This window comes from Calypte anna, chromosome 1 (assembly GCF_003957555.1).
Source record: "Calypte anna isolate BGI_N300 chromosome 1, bCalAnn1_v1.p, whole genome shotgun sequence".
Taxonomy (NCBI): Eukaryota; Metazoa; Chordata; class Aves; order Apodiformes; family Trochilidae; genus Calypte; species Calypte anna.
The window spans coordinates 195,830,182-195,855,529 of record NC_044244.1 but is presented as its reverse complement, the minus strand read 5'-3'; the positions used below and the strand labels follow the sequence as shown (position 1 = coordinate 195,855,529).

At 42.5% G+C, this 25,348-nt stretch overlaps 1 protein-coding gene across 2 annotated transcripts in view; it reads left to right on the top strand.

Moving 5' to 3' along the window:
- The window catches only part of UVRAG (UV radiation resistance associated), a 113,561-nt gene that overhangs the window by 69,372 nt on the left and 18,841 nt on the right, over positions 1-25,348 (top strand). For both annotated transcript variants that reach the window (XM_008495187.2, XM_030460918.1), the window contains exon 13: positions 9,843-9,921. In XM_008495187.2, the coding sequence (XP_008493409.2) occupies positions 9,843-9,921 (79 nt within the window). The remainder of the gene's footprint in view (positions 1-9,842; positions 9,922-25,348) is intronic.

The window sequence follows — 25,348 nt, the reverse complement described above, 5'->3', positions numbered from 1 at the left end:
TTTCAGGGTTTTCTTTATTCTGGTTCAGAGAAGTCCTAGGACTTTCTGAAGATAACAAAGTCTTTCTCCTCTGAATGCAACATTCCTTTGCAGTTAGCAAACAGGATGTGGTTAGGCTGAAGGTTTCTTCTTCTCCTTCTGCCTCCCTCTCAGCCCCCCAAAAGGGGCTGAGATAGAAATAACTCAAACTTCAGTAAATATTTAAACCTTGTTCTTGTTCTCCTCATGCTTCAGTCATATCAAGCAAGAACTTGTGACTTTTTCATGTCATTATCTTATCTGGATTGGGCTATTTAGTTCTGTCCTCCTCTAGGGTGTCTTATCTCAGGGTTTAAGCTTGAAATTCATAATTTTCTAAACTTCCCTATTTTTGGTAGTGCTGCATGAGGCAGAGTTGTTGCCTGGGTCTGATGGATGGCTCTCTGCTATCACACTTGTGACTGTTACAGTCACAGAAATTACATCAGTTCTTTATCTGTATAATAGTGAATAATTGAGTTTCAGCTGCATTCTGCCAAATCTGCTCTACAGTCATCTTGCTGCAGCCATGGAACAAGAAGTGAAGGAAAAAGCTATGTCAGGTTTGTTCTCTGAAAAATTTGGTGGCTGCAGCTGGGCTGGAAGTGTCTTGCAAGTGATGTGAAAATGCAGTGATGTTGGCTTCATTTAATATTGGTATCTTTCACTTCTTAGTTAACTACTGGATAATTAAATAGTCCAGTTAACTACTGGATAATTAAGTAGTCTTAAAGCAACAATGTCCTTGTTAATTTAGCTTGCAAAGCTGCAAATATGAGCAGTCTTTAACTCTTGAATCCCTGTGAAAGTTAAGGGGATGTAACACAATTCCAAACTATATTTGAAATTTAGCTTACATTTGTCAAATGGGATGTGATATGCTGTTTAAATTGTGCCCCACTTCAGGCAGTGAAAACCAGTTACATGTGTAAAACCAATTAATTTATTGACTTCTTCCCTTTCTGAAGTAGAGATTAAACTTTGAGGCTTTAATATGATTTGGGTCATGCCTTAAGTCTGAACCAAAGAGAGAAAAAAAACCATTTAAAACATATGGTGCAATACCAAAGTAGAAGCAGGTGAAAGCAGTTAGAAATGAAGCAATTGCTTAAGCTTTAAATATAGTTTGTATTAAAGACAGGTGGTTATAGACAATAAAAATTGGCCATCAATAGATTGGTTCATATGTGATTTTTCTGGATGCAGAGGAGTTCATAAATCACAGAACACAGCAGTAAATATATTTGGACTTGAATTCATAAGAGATACTTGAGGTCTGAAATCAATGCATGGACTAAGGATTCTTTCAGCTTTTCCTAACAGTTACCATCTGACTGAACCAAAAACCCTGTGGTGATTTACTGCATGTTCATCAAACACTTCACTTACTTTGAGAAAGGGCTAAAGATTAGCTGAGGCTATAAAATTAAATGAGATCTTGATGGCTGATAAGGACTTGGGTAAAGTCAGCTGAAAAGGTGGGACAGTGAAAAGAAGCTTTTAGTGGTTAGAGGAGGACATTTAGGACAGATTATTTGAGTTGTAAGAAGGGTGGTCTCATTCTTACAACACTAAAATTAGGCACTTTTCTAGCTTTAAAGCAGACCTCTAGTTTTCCACTGTTATTTGTGGACAACACAAGCAGTCTTTTCAAGACCTTTTTTCTCTGATTTTTTGATTTTTCAGTACATCACTTAGAATCATAGAATCCTAGAATCCTAGAATTGTCTGGGTTGGAAGGGACCTCAGAGATCATCAAGTCCAACCCTTGATCCACTCCCCCCGTGGTTCCCAGCCCATGGCACTCAGTGCCACATCCAGGCTCTTTGGAAATAGCTCCAGACACGGAGAATCCACCCCTTCCCTGGGCAGCCCATTCCAATGCCTGATCACCCTCTCCAGAAAGAAATTCTTTCTAATCTCCAACCTAAACCTCCCCTGGCACAACTTGAGACCATGGCCTCTTGTCTTGCTGAGCGTTGCCTGGGAAAAGAGACCAACCCCCCCCTGGCTCCAACCTCCTTTCAGGGAGTTGCAGAGAGTGATGAGCTCTCCCCTGAGCCTCCTCTTCTCCAGCCTCAACTTAGCGAACTATTCTGGTGGGAAACTCTGAGGTAACAAACTTCCTGCCCGTTCTGTCTTACCAAAACCAGTGGTTTAGTTCAGATGTTCAGAACCAGTCAGAGGTGGCTTAAACCCCTTTCTTTTATTAAGGAGTAACTAAGACATTTTATAAGGAAAAAAAACACCAAACCTGATTGGTTTGAGCTGCAAGCATCTCACCTTAAACTGTGAATCTGGAAAAGAAAATCCTCATTTGGGCCTTTTCTTTAGCATCTACCACTGAAATTTCTCAGGTTTACTTTCAGCAAGCACATAAGCACAGTCTGCCTCCTTGAATCCTAAAAATAAAGCTGAAATCAACACTGGGAAGTAATTTATATGGTTTTCCTACCACAAAGTGTGATGAAGTTTATCCAGAAGGAAGAGCTACCACAGCTGAGGTACAAGAAGGTTTGAACTTGCTTTAGAGCTGATCCATTGGATTTCTTGGTGCCTGTAGCTTTACAGTTATAAGATGATCTGCTTGTGTCTGGATGAACAGGGATTTTTATCAGCAGAGTGGGATCTGGTGGTCTCCTGGGGTTCATGCTGCAGCTTTTGGATGGGATTCCTGCAGAGATGTCAAAGTCAGAGGGGCCTCAAGACACCAGAAATGTCTTCAGGCCCCTGGACAGGTACAGCTGACAGAGGCATTCATCAAAACTCCTCTCTGCTCATCCTGTACTGCTTCCAAACCACAAATGTTTTTAGACATACCCAAGACTGCATCTAGAACTGAAAACTGAAATCTTCCTTGAGTTAACAATGATATTTAGCTGTTTGCAGCTTCAGCTGGAGTGGAAATTGTCAACTCATCTACCATGAGTTTTCTATATTGACTGGAAATACATATATTAAATTTCTTTATTTTAGAGAACTTTATACCAGGGTTGACAATTTATCACCTTGTCTACATTCTTTGTAACCTTAAAATATTATTTACTGTAGTAAAATTAAACCTTTTTCAGTTTGAGATAGCTGTGTTCATTATGTCTAAGATGTATTCTCCTTCTCTAACTACCATGTTAGGATAACTGTCTGAGTAAAGATTAATTCTGAATAATAAAAAGATAAATTCTGAAGTAACAGCTCCCTGGGGGTCCTGTTGGTGCTGTAGTTGGGTGCTATTGTCTATTTTCAAACTTAGCATTTGGGAAGTGTTGCAAGGTTTTAAAGAACTCAAAATAGAATTCCATTTTTGAGAGAGGGGTGCAGGTTCTGTAGATTCACTCTGGAGAAGAGGTAGACTTTCAGCCCTGGTTTTTTTTATTTATTTTGTATTTAAAAGGCTGACTCGGGGTTACATTTCCCCATTAGAGTAACTGTGAACAAAGCATGTAACCTCTGCCTCCCCTATTCCTTTTCACAACTCTTTGGGAAGGATTTAATGAGGGTTGGTGCTCCAGAAACTTTCACAGAGAGCCTACAGCATAAAATAACACCAATGTTGACACTTAACCACTTCTTTTAGCTGGGATTTCATCCTTTTCCACCCCTGTTTGCCTGGGCAGTTTACAAGGAAAGTAGAGATTCTTCCTTGGGCTAATCTGGACTCACTTGAGTCCATGCTTTGATTTCTGGGGCTGATTTGAGTTTCTTACAAGTAGAAATATTTGGCTATGGAGATCTAAGCCTTGACCTTCTCACACTTGTTTGTTTACTTATTGCTTATCAGCAAAACCTCCTGATGACTGAAATACAGACTGAAAAAAAAAATAGACTGAAAAATCAGTTTCCCTATGTACTTCAAAAAGCCCTTCTTTGTTCTTGGAACTGCAAATTTTTAGTGGCATCCCATTGTTTTAAACATCAGATTTTAAGAAAAATAATATCTGGTTGGAGCATGAGGTTCCTTCTAAGGAAGAGGAGAGTTTCTTGTTAGTAATGTGCTCCCTTCCAACTTCCATCCCAGGTTTTTTTAGACCATGATTAAGCTAAAGTGTTCTTTATCCAGCAGCTGACACTTAGGAAGCAGAGCAGTAATTAATTTCTGTTTAATATCTTCATTGAAGATTTAGATGAGGGGATTGAGTCCATCATCAGCAAATTCGCAGATGACACCAAGCTGGGGGGGAGTGTGGATCAGCTGGAAGGCAGGAGGGCTCTGCAGAGGGACCTGGAGAGACTGGAGAGTTGGGCTGATCCCAATGGGATGAGGTTCAACACGGCCAAGTGCCGGGTCCTGCACTTTGGCCACAACAACCCCATGGGGAGCTCCAGGCTGGGGACAGTGTGGTTGGAGAGCAGCCAGACAGAAAGGGACCTGGGAGTCTGGATTGCCAGGAAGCTGAACATGAGCCAGCAGTGTGCCCAGGTAGCCAAGAAGGCCAATGGCATCCTGGGCTGGCTCAGGAACAGCATGGCCAGGAGGTCCAGGGAAGGGATTCTGCCCCTGTGCTCAGCCCTGGTGAGGCCACAGCTTGAGTCCTGTGTCCAGTTCTGGGCCCCTCAGCCCAGGAAGGAGACTGAGGTCCTGGAGCAGGTCCAAAGGAGGCAAGTGGGCTGGTGAAGGGATCCAGCAGAGATCCTGTGAGGAGAGGCTGAGGGAGCTGGGGGTGTTGAGGCTGGAGAAGAGGAGGCTCAGGGGAGACCTCATCACTCTTTGCAACTCCCTGAAAGGAGGTTGGAGCCAGGGGGGGGTTGGTCTCTTTTCCCAGGCAACTCTCAGCAAGACAAGAGGCCATGGTCTGCAGTTGTGCCAGGGGAGGTTTAGGTTGGAGATTGGAAAGAATTTCTTTCTGGAGAGGGTGATCAGGCATTGGAATGGGCTGCCCAGGGAAGGGGTGGATTCTCCGTCCCTGGAGATATTTCAAAAGAGACTGGATGTGGCACTCAGTGCCATGGTCTAGCAACCGCAACGGTGGTTCAAGGGTTGGACTTGATTATCTCTGAGGTCCCTTCCAACCCAGCCAATTCTATGATTCTATGATTAACAGGAGATTGGTTGGAATAAATCAGATTATAATTACAGGTAGAGAGGAGATACTTGTTCATGGGAAGCCTCCAAGGAGGAGTGAGGGGAGAAGGGTAAGGTGGGGCCATATGAGTTGCCATCTCTATTTCAAGTTCTTCTAAAATTAAATTATTTGGAGATTATTAGAAGTGCCTTGTAAAAGCTTTTCTGTTTTTTAGATTTTTTTTTTTACTGTTTTTACTGTTGACCATGGGAAATGGCAATGAGAACCTCTTCATGTGAGACTGGGAAAATTTGTGTCTTGAATATATTAGTGAATATATTGAATATACAAGTGTTAATACAAGCCTTGTGTGTGCTTCAAGCCTGTAAACTTGATCTTGTTCTGCTTCACTGTGGAAGAAACTGTTTTGTCACTGTGATATCAGAAGAAGAACCCAACTTTCGTCCAAGGTGACATGTCATGCAAGGGGAGGTGAGCTATGTGTCTAAAAATATAGATGTTTTGCAGTTTATTGTGGTTCCGGCAGTGTGGTACAGCTGGGTAATACTCCTCATCTGACTTGGAGCCCAGTGAGTCCTAGAAAACAGAACACAGGACTCAAATAATTTAATAAAAACTTTGCATTTGTCACAGTCCTTCAGGATGAAATAAGCAAAACATAAAACTTCCAAAACAAACGTAAGCTTTTAAGATTGAGAATCCTCTTTGTTATCTTGGATCTTAAAGGCACATATTGAGCATCTGGTTAGAATCAGGCTGGTTTGCAGTTTTGGATCACTTTAATGCTGTGCTCTCCACCTTCTGAATTCAGAGTGGGACTTCTTTCATTTCAGCATCTTTGGCACAATTGTCCTAAGTCCTAAAGCTGCCTTTCCATGTGCTCACTAGCTTGTTATTCCCTTTATTACTACTTTTCCTTGTGCTTTTTCCCAGCATGGGCTCTTACTGCTGCCATGTCAGATGTCATAAGTGAAGCAAGAATAACCTGGCGTACAGTGGAAACACGAAGGGCAGAAACAACTCCAAATGGGGTTAACCTGTTAAAAGTTACTGAATGTTTTTTTCCTGCACCAAGTTCATGTTCTCTGGACTAAGATCTTTGTGAGTCACTGTTAAAATTATTACTGCTCTGTGCCAGCTGAGCAGTGTGCTCTTTATATACAGGAAAAGAATATCTGGGGTAAACTCAGGGTGTACTAGAGCTATATTTTAAGAAGCCTACACATTATTTAAAAGGAATACTCTGTATTTATCAACATTTTTACAACACAGTGTTGATACAGTTTGAATATTACAAAGCAGAAAGTGTTCTATTCCTAATTTCTGCATTTTAGGTGTATGTTTCCTTACAGTATGTGTTACTCCTGAGTGTACTCAGAGCAAGTTTTGTACTACTTAGTTACTTCTCAGATGATCTTTTCTGCTGGTTGTACAACAGACACCTCTGGCTTGCTTTTTTTAATTCTTTCCACTAAAAATACCAAACTTATTCCTTTGAAACGTTCACCTTAGAGTAAATATCTGTGCTCTGCTTTAAAGGGGCTTAATGATTCTTTTTTTTCCCCCAAAAAACACATCAGCAAGAATGGAAACAAGGAAGGTGGTACATGTTGGAGCAGCATGGGCAGCCAGATGCCATTTTTCATTTTATTGAGTGCTTTGTGATTATAAAAATACTAAAATAGTAGTTTTGAAATGTATTTTTTGAGCAAGTATAACTCAAACCTTACACAGAAGACTTAACTTTTTGTAGCATGCCAAAGTGAGAGATTTAGCTGACAGTCTTGCTTTTCAAAGGAGCAAGGAAAAAGAATTTCACATGGGGAGCCAGCAGTTAAAATTGCTTTCATTTATACTTAGTAAAGCACTATATAAAATGTTGGGGTTCCTCTTCCTTCAGTTTATTGCTTGTGACCAGGCATAATAGGCAAGCAAGATAACACAGAAAGAAAGAGATATAAAAGCTGGTAATATTTTTCATAGAATCATAGAATCATAGAATTGGCTGGGTTGGAAGGGACCTCAGAGATCATCAAGTCCAACCCTTGAACCACCGTTGCGGTTGCTAGACCATGGCACTCAGTGCCACATCCAGTCTCTTTGGAAATAGCTCCAGACACGGAGAATCCACCCCTTCCCTGGGCAGCCCATTCCAATCCCTGATCACCCTCTCCAGAAAGAAATTCTTTCCAATCTCCAACCTAAACCTCCCCTGGCACAACTTGAGACCATGGCATCTTGTCTTGCTGAGAGTTGCCTGGGAAAAGAGACCAACCCCCCCCTGGCTCCAGCCTCCTTTCAGGGAGTTGGAGAGAGTGATGAGGTCTCCCCTGAGCCTCCTCTTCTTTAGGCTGAACACCCCCAGCTCCCTCAGCCTCTCCTCATAGGGTCTGTGCTCGAGTCCCTTCACCAGCCCAGTTGCCTCCTTTGGACCTGCTCCAGCACCTCAATCTCCTTCCTGAGCTGAGGGGCCCAGAACTGGACACAGGACTCAAGCTGTGGCCTCACCAGAGCTGAGTACAGGGGCAGAATCCCTTCCTTGGACCTGCTGGCCATGCTGTTCCTGATCCAGGCCAGGATGCCATTGGCTTTCTTGGCCACCTGGGCACACTGCTGGCTCATGTTCAGCTTCCTGGCAATCCAGACTCCCAGGTCCCTTTCTGCCTGGCTGCTCTCCAACCACTCTGTCCCCAGCCTGTAGCGCTGCATGGGGTTGTTGTGGCCAAAGTGCAGGACCCGGCACTTGGCCGTGTTGAACCTCATCCCGTTGGGATCAGCCCAACTCTCCAGTCTGTCCAGGTCCCTCTGCAGAGCCTTCCTGCCTTCCAGTTGATCTTTGACTCCTAAATGTGCATACACAAAGACACCCACTGACTTTTCTCCAGACTTTCATGTAAGTGGTTATGTTCTGATAGCTGACACAGGGATGTTTGTAGTTAAGAATCTTTCAAGATGTATTTGGGGAAGATAAAGGGCAGAAACATGGATATTAGAAAAGCACCAATACCAGCATAGTAAACAGAAGAGTTTAATCTTTGTAGCTTAAAAGAAACTGTGTGTGGGAGATGTAAACCACTGTAAAACAGTTTTATTCTGTTTTCTGCACTGCATGGATTGAAGAGCTCTGTGTCTAGTAATGGGAAAAGTGTTCTATTATTAGTGACTTAATGAAATACTATCTTCCAGTGAAACATGGCTTGTGTTCCTAATGGTGCTTTTATAGTCAAGCTTGAGTGAGTTTTATACTGTTAATTGTAAAAGTATCCTCTAAATCTAAATCTTGCTCAGTCTGGGCAGTGTAATTGTAGATATTACCACGAATTCCTTTTGATTGGGGTTTTACACTTAGGATAATGCATCGTGGGATTTCTGTAGCATGTGTTTACTTTGAAAGGTTTTATTTTCTTCCATGGGCAACAAGTTGGATTTATAGATCTATTAAGCAAGGTGAGCTAAATATATACTGCTTGTGGTGATTTTTATATTCCTCAACTTGAAGTGACCCAGTGAGTTTGAAAGTAGCATAAAACTTGAAGCTGATGTCTTAATATTTGATCTGCTGTGATCATGACCTGTTAACCTTTAGCTTTAATGGTGCTATTTAATTCTCCTTAAAAGTTGCAAATGTAGTCTGCTGTGGGGCTGATTGATGATAAAATACACTTTGCTTAATCACCCCTCCAGAATGTGTGTTGTTTCTAGTAGATATTGATCTTCCTGTATTTGTTATCTTATATTTGAGAGAGACTTTTGGTTTCTGATGTAATGGGGAGGGTGGTGCAGATAAGATGCTCAGCATCTTGATTAGGAGCTGCAGAAGATGCAGTTCTTGAAAAGGCAAAAAGCTCATTTCATGGTGTAGTTCCCACAAATATAAATGTTAGATTTTTATCAAGATTGACCATGATGACCTCGTAACCTCTGCTGGTAAGGAGGAGTCAAAAGAATCCTAAAAAAATGCAGTGTACAAATAGGTTTATGGGAGTTTCTTCCCTTAAACAAAGGTCTCTAGAATGTGCACATCATGTTATATTCTTCAATGCAGAGGTTCAAACAGTTTCAGTACTTAAAGGACTTAACTTTTGGTTCTGTAATCTCATGGAGCAGCTAAGAGAGAAATAAGCTGTGCTGCTTTCATGTAAGCTACATCCATGCATTTAAAATTGTAAAAAATGCTTTATTTATTAAATAGAAGCAATAAAAATGAGGGATATAATATTTGCAAGGGCTGCAGTGACTTCTGATGCTGTAACTGACTTCAGGAAGGAATGGAAGGAAATGAAATGGAAGGAATCCCATATGCCCTCTGTGTTCTGCAAACATCTTGTGTGTGTGAAGAGATTTGGGTTCTTCCAGTCACAAAATAAGAAATTTAATCAAAAGAGAACACTTTTCTGAAAGGTTTCCTTCTGTTTGGAAAAGAGCTAAGCACATATGAATGGCTGAATACAAAGTGGTAACATGGAACTGGTGTTATGCTGAATGCTTCTGAAAACATGCTCCACTTAGTGAGAGGAATGTTGCAGCACGGGGGGAGCCATAAAGCATCTTTTGAAAACCTTAAATACATTAGAAAATGTTATTCATTAGCTGAATTTTGACATCAGTTTTTAAAAGGCTGATTGACTGGGGCTGCAAAGGGTTCCTGAGTGCATCCTGTGGAGAGGGGTTCCTGGGAGAAGTCAGCAAGGGAGGCTTTTAAAATCTTTTCCTCCTCAGAAAAGGAGTCTGTGCCTTGCTGAAGTTTACTTAAGCATCTGAATAACTTAACCTTAAATCTTTTTTTTTTTTCTTTCCCATCAGATTTCCTTTATATCCAAAAGGAGGGGAGAAGCTTCAGTTTGAATATGGAGTGTATCTTCTTAACAAAAATATAGCACAGGTTGGTACACTGAGATATTTTACTTCTATCTGCTGTCTGTTAGTATGGCATGAGTGTGCATCTCCTGTCTGTGGTTACCTTCTCTAAGGTTGTCTTAATGCTTTGGGCTTGAGATTTTCTTCTGTGATGTTCAGAGAAGGGCTGTGCAGCTAATAATGAATCTTTTCCTTTTCAAATAGTACAAGTTGGGAGTCTGTACATGGTGTTTTGAAAATTATAAATGTTCTCTCTTACTTATTGTCACAACTGATGATCAGTTCATGTATTCTCTTTGCTCTGCCTTTATTTTTGATGTGTTACTACTTTTAGTAGCCCTCTGCCCCTATGCTTATGGTAAGAAAACACAGCAAAGTGGAAATTCATGTCTTGCAAGTGTGTGACTTTATATTTAAGAAACCCCAAAACCTCCTATAGTCATCCTTCCTTTCTTGCTCTTAATGTATTTTTAAAACATCTTTTAATTTGGCAAATGCATAAGTTTAGAAGCTTGTATTTGAGGTGGTACTAATCCAACACCTTGGGTATGGAATTAAAGTGTTCAAAAAGCTGGTTTGAAAGGGACCAATGGAGGCCATTAAGACTGCCCAGACCTAGGAGAGGGTCAGCTGCTTTTATGTCCCTGTCTTATATCCCTGGTTGATATTTGTGGAGCTTTCCCTGAAGAAGAATGGGATCTAAATACTACTTAGTTCCAGTGCTTGAGTGTCTTGACCATTGAAGCCTTTTCTGACACTTAATACAAATCTGGTTTGCTTCTCTTTAATTGAATAATCTCTTTTTCTAATCACAGAAATCACAGAGTGTCAGGGGTTGGAAGGGACCTCTGGAGCTCATCCAGTCCAACCCCTCTGCCAGAGCAGGATCACCCAGTGTAGGTGAGACAGGGACACATCCAGGTGGGGTTTGAATGTCTCCAGAGAAGGAGACTCCACAACCTCCCTGTTCATTTAAGTCTCTTCCTCTTTGCAGACGTTTCTGCATGAAAAGACAACTTCTTTCTTAAGAGTTATCTCATGGGTCATTTCTCCCAATTTCTGAGCTTTCTTATTGTTTTATTCTCCACCTGAATCCACATCTTACCTGAAGTGCGGTGCCCAAACCTGGATACACTCTACAGCTTAATAGACATTAAGTAGCATGGGAGAAATGCTTCACAGATCTTCTAATTAATTTTTTAAAGCTCATTATATTCTGATAGCTTTGTTCTATGAGCAACAAAACAATCATTCTGAACTTGTGCAGCTGACAATTAATGTTTTAGATGCTATAACTTGAATATATCCTTTAGGATGCACCTTTTTCTTCTTAAGCATGATGGGGGAAGGTAGATCCAGAACTCAATTCTCATATGTGTGATGTCTGAGCCTGTTCTCTATCCAAGTCACCAGGCTCAGACATTGAATAGAGCTGGGGTAAAGCCTAAACCCCTGTGGAGCCCCACTTCACTACCACTTCCATGTTCAGCAGTGAACCTTTGTCTAACTACACCCAAAGAGTACACACTTGCTCTGTATTCATTCATACTTCATCAATATCCCATTCTCTGGCATATAACACCAGAAAGTGCCAAGAGATTTATTTAAATTCCAACAGAAATATGACATTTCAGTTTCTAACCTGTTTGAAAGGCTTGAAATTAGCTTAGCCTGGCAGTTTTATTCTTGTGTGATCTGATCTTTTTTTATGCTTTGTTTCTACTTGTTTGGTTTGTTTTTCCAGGTCTCTCTTCTATCACTTTCTCCCCATTCCCTACTCCAAATTAAAGTAAAGCTTCTGGGTCTTTTTGTGTTGTTTGTTTTTTAAGCCTGGATTGCATTTACCATTTTCCAGACTTCTGGTATCTTGCCCGTGCTTAGTGTATTTTGGAAGATAATTCCAATGGCTCTGAAATTACTTAAAGGCTAAAATATCTTAAGATGAAGTTAATCAAGTCCTGCTAATCTTGGAAATTCACTTAACCAAGCTGTTAATATAACTTAGACTGTGACTCTTTGTTGCTGGTATTAATAATGGCAGCCAGCTGTTCACACTTGACTTTCATAGGGAAGACAAGTGAGAAAAAGGGATTAAATTCACTTTTCTTCAAATGCTTTGATAGCTTTCTCTCTCCATTACTATCAAATCAATGCTTTCCTTAATCTCTACTTATGTAAATACATTAGCTCATTCTGTAACTTGTGAGTGGTGATGCTGCTTGCTCTGTTTTTCAGCCTTTCTTGGGTATTTTCCTGTCATGGAGTTTACCATTCAGTTATATGGTGCAAGTACTCTTGTGCTTATTTCTCAGTTGAGATAATGAACTCTTCATCAAGCCCAAGTTGGTACTTTTTCCAGTTCTTGGAGTCTGTCTTAGTTGGCACTGGTGCCTGTAGTATTTTTTTTTTTTCTTTTTACAGGAACTGCCACTGCTTTTCTTGTTTTCCTGTTATTTTTCCATGACTTGTCATCTCTGAATCATTGCCACTGTTGGACCTGCTGAAATCTCTCCTTCTGGTTCAGTTCTTGTCCAATTTCTAAAGGGCTATGAACACTTGGACACATGGTCACTCACCCATGTTGCCTTCCAAGTCCTTGCAGTTGGTTTTGAAATCACAGGCCTGTGTTTAAACTCATAAAAGCAAATGAAGACTTCAAGTAGATATTTGTGTTTAAAAAAAAAAACAGTTTCCAAATGTACATGGGGTCACTGGTGCTGGTGCAAGCTGGAGTAGTCAATAGCCAGGCTTTGAAGTGGTTTGTACAACACCAATGGTTCACGTGTTAATGCTTGAGATTGGATGGTGTTGGATATAAAAAAGCAATAAAAGGAAATCAGAAATTTTGAGGGGCTTCTACTACTTCTTTAATCAGTGAAAGTGTGACCAAAGTCCATATAAACTGTTGTAGTCACCTTGGTTTTGAGATCCTGGGTCAAATATTGCAGCTTTTTTATTGTTCTGCCAAGGGCAAATTCTGCATGAAAGCAGAGCAGGTAGATAATGTGCAGAAATACATCACCAAAGTGTTGTACTCATCTAAAACCCTGAGATTCTTTGAATCCTTTGTGTTTTCCTGAGGCTGGAACTGTAGAATTTAAGTAGCTTTTAGAAGTTCTTAAGGCTGTGTCAAGAAAAGCTTCCAGATATGCTTCATTCATGTGGCATCCTGGCCTGTATCAAAAACAGCGTCACCAGCAGGTCCAGGGAGGTGATTCTTCCCCTGTACTCAGCGCTGGTTAGGCCACACCTCGAGTACTGTGTCCAGTTCTGGGCCCCTCAGTTTAAGAAGGATGTAGAGGTCCTGGAACAGGTCCAAAGGAGGGCAACCAGGCTGGTGAAGGGACTCGAGCACAGGCCCTATGAGGAGAGGCTGAGAGAGCTGGGGCTGTTCAGCCTGAAGAAGAGGAGGCTCAGGGGAGACCTCATTGCTGTCTACAACTACCTGAAAGGAGGCTGTAGCGAGGTGGGAACTGGACTCTTTTCACAGACGACCTTCAACAAGACAAGAGGACACAGTCTTAAGTTGTGCCAGGGGAGGTTTAGGTTAGATATTAGAAAGAATTTCTTCACGGAGAGGGTGATTAGGCTATGGAATGGACTGCCCGGTGAGGTGGTAGATTCTCCGTCCCTGGAGACATTTAAAAAAAGACTGGATGTGGCACTCAGTGCCATGGTCTAGCAACTGCTCTGGTGGGTCAAGGGTTGGACTAGATGATCTCTGAGGTCCCTTCCAACCCGGCTAATTCTATGATTCTATTTGAAAATAATTGTTTGGGTGGAGAGTGAGCAGCTGCCTCTTCCTTATCTCTAAACCATTACAATCTATGAGGGAATCTTTTTAAGGCCCAAAGGTGTTGGCCTTAATTCAAGGAACCAGTCATGAAAATTACTCTGTTGGGAATAAATGTGAATTTTGGTTGCTTCATTTTCTCTGGCTGTTGTGGTGCCTTTGGAGGTGCCTTGGAGGAACACCACTGACTCTACTTGAGAGTGAAGCTTGGGTCTCCATCACCTTACCTGCATCAGTTTTGCAAATCTTGATCACTGTGGGTGGGATGTAAAGACCCCAGAAAAACTTAAATCAACTTCAAGAAATACTTAAAAGGATTTGTGTAAGCTTCCCTGGTTTCACAGATTTTTATTTTCATTTTTATTTGGTTTTCCTTTTAAAATTACCTGGAGTGGCAAGAAGAAACATGAGTAGGAAAGAAGTGATATTGGGTTGATATTAAATAAAGTTACTGACATAAAAAAAAACTTCTTCTGGAGATAAAGTGTTACTGTTTTGTAAAACAGCAGGATAATAACAATGAAAACCACATCTTGCACTCAGGAGAATTCAGCTGGAATTAGAAGCAGCTCAGTGCTAGCTTGGTAGAGCATTTATTTGGAGAAACTTGCTTTGCTGTTACATTCCAAAGTCAAAACAATGTGTGTTAATTCTTAGAGTTCATAATAACTTCCATCTGTACGTGAGCACAAATTGTTTCAATCCCCATCTTTTCTGTTTGTGAGATTGAATCCCTCACAAAGTTCACGGAGTAGCTTTTTAAGTTGGATAATAGTAGGTAAGACCCTAAATTCCCAGTTCAGAATTCAGCCCTTGAATGAACATACGAATGTGTTAATTTTTTTCAGAGGGAAATTAGTGACTTAGGTCTTAATAACATCAATAAACCCAAATCTCTGTCATTCCAGAGCATTGTCAAAGGTAAAGCAGAATGCAGATGCTAAAAATGGGAGGGAATTGTGTAGCTCTCAGAAGCCTTAGGCACTGGGAGAACACCCAGTAGGTAGCTGGTCCCTCAAACTCTGCAGCTTCAAAGTTCTGGGGTTGTGGAGTATCTGAGGAAGATGAGGCTTTAGTAAGAGGATGAAATAAACTCTTGCATTACTTTTAAGTCTGAGCTGGTGTGTCAGAGTTCTTCTCACTCTGAACATGGAATACGTGAGGCACACAGCTCAGCTAAGATGCAGATGTGGACCTGGCTAAGCTGAGCTCTCCCAAGTCCCCTTGAGCAGTGGTCTTGTTCCTTTTTTCCCTCTAAGCTCCCAAAAATTTTTATTTAACCTTCGAGGCTGAGGAAGTGAGAGCTCAGTGGCTTTGAGTTTCAGTCTCAGGCCTGTGGAAAGACAGAAACTTTATTGCTGCTTTACTGGTGTTTTGCTGTCTCTTTTCTTCATTCCCAGAGCCTTGATTTCTGGGGCCTGACCTCAGTGTAGGTTCCTCATTGCATATGAAGAGATCATAGAATCATAGAATTGGCTGGGTTGGAAGGGAGCTCAGAGATCATCAAGTCCAACCCTTGATCCACTCCCCCCGTGGTTCCCAGCCCATGGCACTCAGTGCCACATCCAGGCTCTTTGGAAATAGCTCCAGACACGGAGAATCCACCCCTTCCCTGGGCAGCCCATTCCAATGCCTGATCACCCTCTCCAGAGAGAAATTCTTTCCAATCTCCAACCTAAACCTCCCCTGGCACAACTTGAGACCATGGCCTCTTGTCTTGCTGAGAGTTGCCTGGGAAAAGAGACCAACCCCCCCCTGGCTCCAACCTCCTTTCAGGGAGTTGTAGAGAGTGATGAGGTCTCCCCTGAGCCTCCTCTTCTTTAGGCTGAACACCCCCAGCTCCCTCAGCCTCTCCTCATGGGGTCTGTGCTCGAGTCCCTTCACCAGCCTGGTTGCCCTCCTTTGGACCTGCTCCAGGACCTCGATATCCTTCTTGAACTGAGAGGCCCAGAACTGGACACAGGACTCAAGCTGTGGCCTCACCAGAGCTGAGTACAGGGGCAGAATCACTACTATGGATTTATTTTGTCAGACAACTATTAAGTGATGTTAGACTGATACTCCTATTCACATTGGCATGATTTGCTCAGCCTTGGCCAAAGAATAGTTCTGCTTTCATCTGACAGTCATTAGCAACGGGTGAACTTTGCTGTTTGACATGAAAAAAAAACCCTCAAAAGCTTTTGTCTGTCAGCTCCCCCAAGGATGTTTGTTTTCACATCAGTGCACCAGAGATCCAAGCAAGGAACTTGACTGTCTAGCACTGTTTTCATGTGTCCAGAGTCCCTGTGTCCACATGGTGGCAGACAGCATTTATGTGCTTTGTGTAACCTGCTAGAGATGTTGATCAGTCAGTGCTGCTCTCTTGGGAATGGCTTTTTTTAGTTTCAGTTACTTGTCTAATGCATGAGGTAAGTAGCATTCACAGAAGCATAGAAAAAAAAAAGCAAATTACCTCTTGATGTATTTTAGTTGTGGTCAAAGGGATATATTTCTAAGAGAATAAAAGTTAAATGCTGATGTACTACTGCCATATGGAAGGAACTGAATTGAAATTCAGCTCTTAAACATGCAATGAGGCAAGATGTCCAGTTCCTGGCTTTGTAAGTCTATCTAACATGGGAGAAAATCAACTTTATAATAGAAACTATTAAACTTTTCCATGGGAAGTAGAACGACAGAAATGTTAGGACTAGAAATTTGTTTTGGCAATAAACACACCCCAGCAGAAGTGTCTTTAAGAGTTCTGTGGGTATCAGTGTAGATGCAGTGGTTATGACCCTTTGAGTGTAGGATACTGTGACTTGCACACTACATCTTTTATGAGGCCCCTAAACTAAGATCATAAACCCCACAGTTCAGAAAGAATGCACTGTCTGAATTTGTGGCCAATTTTAACTGCACAGGGAAAAGTGTTCTTGAAAGAGCACAGGTTGAAGCCAGAGCCCAGTCCTCATCTTGTAAAGTGCCAAGCATTCATTTTCATGTTAAGAGGAAGGGGCTGCACCTGAAAAACCACAAAGTACCTTCTCCAGCTGTGGGGAGCCAAAAGCTTTTAGGAGAAGTTTCATTCCTGAAAGTCTCTTAGGGTAGCAATGGGCTGATACCCAGCCAGATCATTTCAAATTGGGGAATTTACAGATGGTTTTTTGCAAGCTTGTTGGAAGGCTTTCTTTTTTTTTCCTTTCCTATCAGCCATGCCAAGATAAAATAGGTTGAAATGAGACAGGATTAGCTCTAGCAACAGTCACCCTTTCATTCAGATGCAAGACTTGCCTCTCCTTGCCCACAGGCCATTTGTTCTGATCAGCAAAGGCCAATGGGAACCTGCAGAGGAGCAGATCTTGGCTCTCCCAACCTGGACTGATCACTGCACCTGCAGCTTCAGCCCAAGCAGCCCTGGAGGTTTTCATAGAATCATAGAATTGGTTGGGTTGGAAGGGACCTCAGAGATCATCAAGTCCAACCCTTGATCCACTCCCCCCGTGGTTCCCAGCCCATGGCACTCAGTGCCACATCCAGGCTCTTTGGAAATATCTCCAGACACGGAGAATCCACCCCTTCCCTGGGCAGCCCATTCCAATGCCTGATCACCCTCTCCAGAAAGAAATTCTTTCCAATCTCCAACCTAAACCTCCCCTGGCACAACTTGAGACCATGGCCTCTTGTCTTGCTGAGAGTTGCCTGGGAAAAGAGACCAACCCCCCCCTGGCTCCAACCTCCTTTCAGGGAGTTGCAGAGAGTGATGAGGTCTCCCCTGAGCCACCTCTTCTTTAGGCTGAACAGCCCCAGCTCCCTCAGCCTCTCCCCATAGGGTCTCTGCTGGATCCCTTCCCCAGGGAATATCTTTACTTTGGAGGGTGGCAGAGCACTGGCCCAGGCTGCCCAGGGAGGTGATGTAGTCTCCGTCTCTGGAAACATTCAGGACTTGCCTGGGTGCCATCCTGTGCAATCTGCTCTGGGTGAACCCTCTCTGGCAGGAGGGGTTGGACTTAGATGATCTCCAGAGGTCACTTCCAACCCCAATCCTTCTGTGATCTTGTGAAAAGGAGAGGTGACACCACTGACACTGCCTGGAGCCAATTCTCCAAAATAATTCTGTGGACATCCCCCAGCAAGTTTGCTCTGTGTGTTAGATCACTTGTGTTTTACAAAGCTGTCATCATCTCTGTGCCTTAACTCTTCAGCCTCCTGTTTTGTTGGGTTTTTTTTAAATGAGTATGTGTTTAAAATAGAACCAGAATTTAGTAATCAAAAGGAAAATGGGTTCCTGATATAGTTAAGCTGACATAAACATGTGATTTGCCAGGTCAAACAGCTTCATAGTATATGTAAGCATTAGATTTTGAAACTGGAAAAAAAAAATAGGAAGGTGAGAAGTCTGTTATCAAGCCATGGCACAGTGTGTTAGTGTAGGGAGAAATTGTAGTGGATAATTTTTCCTAAAGAGGAGGGTGTGTGATCTGCAGACAAAGCTTGACTTTCAGATCTAAAGTGTTAACACCTGTGGAATTCATGGACCTCATTTCTGAGCCTGTCTCTTCCTTTCCCACTTTCTGCCACATTGCCAGCTTGTAATGGGAGAAAATAATCATGCTAAAATGTGCAGCATTTCCTCAAATCTCACTGTAATACATAAAAATTACTCTTACCTCCTATTAGCAAGCAAGTGACAAGTTGTGGGTTTGTTTTTTTTTTCCTGGGCTTGTGTTAACTTTGTTTTCCTGATGCACAATTTAATTGGGATGTTTTGTGCTCCATGCAGCAGGGTTTGTCTCCTACTCCTGTGCATAGGATTTAGCACATCAGGGCACAAATAATTGTTTTTAAAGCTTTGGCTATAACCACTGCTTAATCACCCATAAATGCTTCCATGGTTGAAGGTTAAAGCAAGTTTTCTCCAATAAAAGGTGTAAAAGTGTTGGATGCTTATTGGCTCATTTTACTTGTTGATCAGTCAGAACACTTGGAAATGCAGAGCTCTAAAATATTTTATTTTTCAAGAGCCTGGAAAATAACCACAGGAGCTGTTGTAGCTGCCTTTCTTGGCCTTGTGTACAATTCACATCAATATTTTTCTGGTTTATATTGTATATAAATAGGAAAAATCAAGCTTAGGTCCATTTGAGCAAGTGTAAGTCACTTGTAGTTGTTTTCAAGAAGGTGATTGCTGGATGTGTGTTGGTTTAATGCTCCCTGAGCTCAGGTTTTAAGTATGAAACATGCTCCAACATATGAGAAATGATTTCCATTGTCAGGCTGTCTTGATGCTGTTTGGTGTTTGCTGAATGACAGGGTTATCCTGATAGGAAGTAACTCTTACACAAGTTAAACTATTGATTCTGGACTCCTTGAATGAGAGGTTTTCACATTCAGTTAAAAATCTAATTGTTTTTAGAACTCAGATCCCCTTTTTCCTCTGGAAGTAGCATAATGGATACCTGGGAAGCAATTCAGCTTGGGTGAAACATGAGGCTGGGAGCTGAAAATCCCCAAATTCTTCCTATTTTTAGGCTCTGTGGCATGAGCTCTTTGAGTAATGCTTTCTTCAAGCAGGAGCCTTTTGGCTTAAAGGAGGTTTCCCAACATAGAATAAAGGAACAAACAGCTGAAAGACTTTGTGCTTGCAATAGCTAAGGGAGTGCATACTGAAAGAATTCTGCAGGTTCCTTTTCTGCAACATCTTAAGGTAAAAGGTAAAGCTGGAACGATGCCAAAACCTGCCTGGTTTTAGAGTGGATTTGTCAAATTATGAAGGTAATGGGTAAATAGAGAAGTGAGTAGGACCACATGCAACGTCCCAAAAACCTATTTGGAAACTTTATTATATTGCTCTGAGCTTTCATTGAGCAATGATAGAATAGTTTGGGTTGAAAGGAACCTTCACCTACTCCAACCCCCCTGCAGTGAGCAGGGATATCTTCAATTAGATCAGGTTTTTCAGAGCTCTGTCCAACAGGACTTTGAATATTGCCAGGCATGGGGCACCTCCCACCTCTGGGCAGCCTGGGTTAGGGTCTCATCACCTTCACTGTAAAACATTTCTTCCTATAACCTAGTCTGGAACCTTATCACTAGCAGAAAGAAGTTCACAGGCTTCTGTGGATGTTCATCTGCCTCCCAAGCTGATGAAATAGCATTGATATGGCTGCTGAATTTGGACTCTGGGCTACAGTCACTCTGATTCCAACCAGGACAAGGTGGGTTCACTGTTCTCAACCTGTGTATTCCAGAGACAATTATCCTCCTGGTGTCTGTAGGTAAAGAACAAACTTCAGATCTTCTTCTGCAGTGCAAAATTATGCTTAGGGAGGTAAAATCAGAAAGTAAACATCATGTTTAAGGTGTAGGTACAAAACGTTCCTTGTCTTTCTCCTTCTGGCTTTTTGCACATCTGACCTTTTGTTCTCTGCCTGATGTAATGATTTTTAAACCCAAAGTTCAGGATGAATGAGGTCATACAAAGTGTGCCCCGTGTCTTATAATCCAATAAACATCACTTTGGGATGCCAAGGCATTTGAAGAAGTTCTGACCTGAACCTGGAAAGGTTATGCTGTGTAGTTTCATCTGGTTGAGCTCTAATGCCACAAGACTACAGCTGAAGGGTAAACATGGTTTGAGTTATTTTAGTGCTTCACTGGGGAAGGGGAAGGGGGGGAAGCTTTTCTGAGGCCAATAATGCTCTGTCTTCTAAATTGTTTGGGTTTTTTGTTTTTTAATGTTCTTTCTGTAAAATGGTCACGGTATATGAGAGGCACCTTTATGGGCAAGGGGGCCCCAATCTTGTTATTTTTACAATGAACCCACTAACCACCAAATTTTATGGGAATAATTTACTTAGGTAAGTGGCTGCTTCCTCCATCCTGGCTTTGACAATGGTTTCCCATATCCTTACTGGGACACTGGGCTCAAACCACAAGGGCTCTCATTTGAGACCTCTCTGAGGGGGTTATTGTGTTTACTCTCAGGAAGAGCTTCACAAATACAAGTGAGGGAGTCCTGGAGGAAACGTGGCTTTTGGCTCATGGAAATGTTTAGTTCTGCAGCGTGTTCTGCATGTTCTCAAACACGTACTCCTATTTCCTTATTTTCTTGTGGTCTATCTCCAATAAACACGATTGCTGTGAAACCAAAATCCAGTATTAAATATTGCCTATTATCACATTTTGGTTTTAAATATTAGAAGAAAACCACTACTAAATGTTTGGCAGAGCTTGTAGGGTCCAGGCTGCTGCTGGAGTTGAATAATGATCAGACTTTGGTGGGTGGGAAGTGAAGAAGCAGCTTAATGTAATTTGAAGGCAAATCAAAGAATGCAGAAGGGAATCAGATCTATTTTCAGATGAGAATTTAGTTTCCCTGGTTCCTGCTCAATCACTCCTGTACTTCAATTTCATGCATGAATTTTCCTCTGCCTTTCAGGTGGAAGTGCATTCAGATTCTCTAAGCTGAGAGGAGAGGAAAGGAGATGGGGCTGTTTTTCAGGTAGCAAGATCAAGTTAACAAAAAGAAGAAAAAAAACAAGCCAGGAAAAGTTACCAGATGAATTTGGTGCAATCAGAGCCCCCAGGTTAACCTAATGTGTACAGACTGTGGCCATAACATGGAAATCAGCATTTCCTAATTCCATTGACTGCCTTGGACCAGTGATTTTCCAACATTTTGGCTGTTAGTTGTCACTGTTACAGTTCAAAAAATATTGATAGCCTCTACCTTGGAAATGGGAGGGAAATCAGGCTGGTTTAGACTAAATATGTTCTAAAAATGAGTGTAATTGTAAGCAGCCTTTGAAGAGACAGCATAAAATGGAGTTATCTCCTGGTACTGCTTTGATTGCTGTTTGGATGCCTTATTTGTTCTTGCTAAATCAAATTGTGATTGGAGTCCTTTAAGATGGTTTTAATGAAGGGTTTTTAAAGCAGCCTGGGTCAGCTTGAGGAACTTTAAAGCCTGTGCCCGATGGGCTAATGAAGGACATGGGGCTTCAAGGCTGTTGATGTAACTTGTTTTTCTTGTTAATTTAGTACTCTTAGAAGAACTGCAAAGTAAACATCTGCTTCTCAGGGTGGACCTCTGAACAGCCTTGAAATCCACTTGGGAGAGGAGGCAGGCACTGGCATATCATGATACAAGTCAGCATTTCCCTAAAAACACTTTTGTATTGGAGCACTTTGTCTTGTTAGGATGAGGGCTGTCACTGCTGTGGCAGTTTTCTGTTTGCTCCTTCTGAAAGCAAGATTGAGGACTTAAAAACTTGTTAGAATCACAATTCTTGCTATGTTGCTTTTTTTTCTTCTCCTGCTTCCCCAAGAAACTTGAAGAAAAAACAAAAAAACCTCCTTAGTTAGATTAACTTCCAAACTGTGAGAGGTGTATGCTGACAGTCTTGTAAATTATAAAAGAAAATCAAAATAAGTGTTACATGTTTGGGTTTGAGATCTACTATCTGAAGAGCTAATGGGTGCATTTTGTAGCCCAGCTTAAGGTTTTTTCAGTAAACCCACACAACTATTCAGCTCTAGATTGAATAAAACAATGGCAAGCAACATGTTAGGAGTGCAAATAATCTAAAATTTTATAATTTCCCCCAAAAGGTATAAACACACACAACTGTTTATATAGCAGCAGGCATTATTTCACTGATCCCCCAAGGTTGTTTATATAGCAACAGGCATTATAACAACACTTTCTGTTTTCATTATTGCACTGCTTAGTCATCTGTATCCCAGCCAGTGCTCCTTCATACTCTGAAAAGTCATCCAGGATCTTGTAAAACAATTAACTATGTCATTTTATTAAAAACTTACCTTTTATATATCTGTCCCAGCATTTGACATCCCCTGAAAACCTTCTGTAAATGCTTGGCCTCTGACCAGTACTGTGAACTCGAGTGGAAGAACACTTTTCCTTCTATTTTGGTTTTTGGTTTCCAACATTTGGGGAGCAGATGTCCCTTTTCAGTGTTTGAGGCTATCAAGAAAAACTGATTGAACTGAAATCATTCAGAATTGTTTGACTTCAGAGCACACAAGGCTGTCACAGCTTGGACAGGAGCACTCTGTGCTGGGTTAGGAACTGGCTGGAGGGCCGGGCCCAGAGAGTGGTGCTGAACGGGGCTGCATCAAAATGGCGGCCGGTCACTAGTGGTGTCCCCCAGGGATCAGTGTTGGGCTCAGTGCTGTTTAATATCTTGAGTGAGGATTTAGATGAGGGGATTGAGTCCATCATCAGCAAATTCACAGATGACCCCAAGCTGGGGGGGAGTGTGGATCAGCTGGAAGGCAGGAGGGCTCTGCAGAGGGACCTGGAAAGACTGGAGAGTTGGGCTGATCCCAATGGGATGAGGTTTAAGAAAAGAACCCTATGGGGAGCTCCAGGCTGGGGACAGAGTGGCTTGAGAGCAGCCAGACAGAAAGGGACCTGGGAGTCTGGATTGGCAGGAAGCTGAAGAGGAGACAGCAGTGTGCCCAGGTGGCCAAGAAGGCCAATGGCATCCTGGGCTGGCTCAGGAAGAGCGTGGCCAGCAGGTCCAGGGAAGGGATTCTGCCCCTGTGCTCAGCTCTGGTGAGGCCACAGCTTGAGTCCTGTGTCCAGTTCTGGGCCCCTCAGTACAGGAAGGAGATTGAGGTGCTGGAGCAGGTCCAAAGGAGGCAACTGGGCTGGTGAAGGGATCCAGCAGAGATGCTGTGAGGAGAGGCTGAGGGAGCTGGGGGTGTTGAGGCTGGAGAAGAGGAGGCTCAGGGGAGAGCTCATCACTCTCTGCAACTCCCTGAAAGGAGGTTGGAGCCAGGGGGGGGTTGCTCTCTTTTCCCAGGCAACTCTCAGCAAGACAAGAGGCCATGGTCTCAAGTTGTGCCAGGGGAGGTTTAGGTTGGAGATTGGAAAGAATTTCTTTCTGGAGAGGGTGATCAGGCATTGGAATGGGCTGCCCAGGGAAGGGGTGGATTCTCCGTGTCTGGAGCTATTTCCAAAGAGCCTGGATGTGGCACTGAGTGCCATGGGCTGGGAACCACAGGGGGAGTGGATCAAGGGTTGGACTTGATGATCTCTGAGGTCCCTTCCAACCCAGCCAGTTCTATAAATCTTTGAAGGTTTAGCAGTGGGTTGGGTCTTGCATGGACACAGAGGGTGCTGCAACATCAGTTGCCTGCAGGAGGGACTGAGGGGTTGCAAAAATGCTGAGAGGTTTTTCAGTGTAGAGGATTATGCATACCATGTAGTGAAGTGCCTGGTATTCTGAACTTTTATTAACACAGTCTGAGCTGGGAGACTGCTTCCACATGTCTTAGAACAAGATGGATATGGCTGGGGAAACAAAGTGGGAAATGATGACCAGATGAGTTCAGAATTGGAGTCGTTCTGCTCTCCCAAATAAAGAAAAAAAAAAAAGGATATTCCAGTCAAGGTACTCTGTGGTTTCTGGCTGGAAGGAAATGTATATGCTTGTATATCATTAGTCATTAAATACTCTTACAGAAATTAGTAGAGGAAATGGGCTATTCTTCTTTGCATGTAAATACAGGATATCATTATTTTTCTTAAGAGGTGATCCCTTAGTGGCAGAAGCCCTAATTTTGATCTTGGGTGCAATCTGATATAACTCAGAAATAGAAAGATAGCTAAATGGTTTCTTTTTAAGCTAACTGACTTGAATTCTTCTTCTCCTTATGGACTTCAGAGGAGAGTAACTCAACCTTTGTGGGTTTGTATTTTAATTAGTTAACAAATGAGGTATTTACACTTGTCAAGACTTAATGAATGAATCTTGGAATTTGTTGCCTTTGGGTAAGCTTTTACATTCTATGACATGATTTTAACTTAAGTATAACAGTACAATTGATGGAATAAACTCCTTGGAAAATACTTGGATGTAGGAGTGTTTAAAGATGCTCAAGGTGGAGCTGATTGACTGCTGAGGACAGAATCTTAGAATCATAGAATTGGCTGGGTTGGAAGGGACCTCATCAAGTCCAACCCTTGAACCACCGTTGCGGTTGCTAGACCATGGCACTCAGTGCCACATCCAGGCTCTTTTGAAATATCTCCAGACACAGAGAATCCACCCCTTCCCTGGGCAGCCCATTCCAATGCCTGATCACCCTCTCCAGAAAGAAATTCTTTCCAATCTCCAACCTAAACCTCCCCTGGCACATCTTGAGACCATGGCCTCTTGTCTTGTTGAAAGTCGTTTGGCAAAAGAGCCCAACCCCCCCCGGCTTCAACCTCCTTTCAGGGAGTTGTAGAGAACGATGAGGTCTCCCCTGAGCCGCCTCTTCTTTAGGCTGAACAGCCCCAGCTCTCTCAGCCTCTCCTCATAGGGTCTGTGCTCGAGTCCCTTCACCAGCCCAGTTGCCTCCTTTGGACCTGCTCCAGCACCTCAGTATCCTTCCTGAACTGGGGGGCCCAGAACTGGACACAGGACTCAAGCTGTGGCCTCACCAGGGCTGAGCACAGGGGCAGAATCCCTTCCCTGGACCTGCTGGCCACACTCTTCCTGAGCCAGCCCAGGATGCCATTGGCCTTCTTGGCCACCTGGGCACACTGCTGGCTCCTCTTCAGCTTCCTGTCAATCCAGACTCCCAGGTCCCTTTCTGTCTGGCTGCTCTCAGCCACTCTGTCTCCAGCCTGGAGCTCCCCATGGGGTTGTTGTGGCCAAAG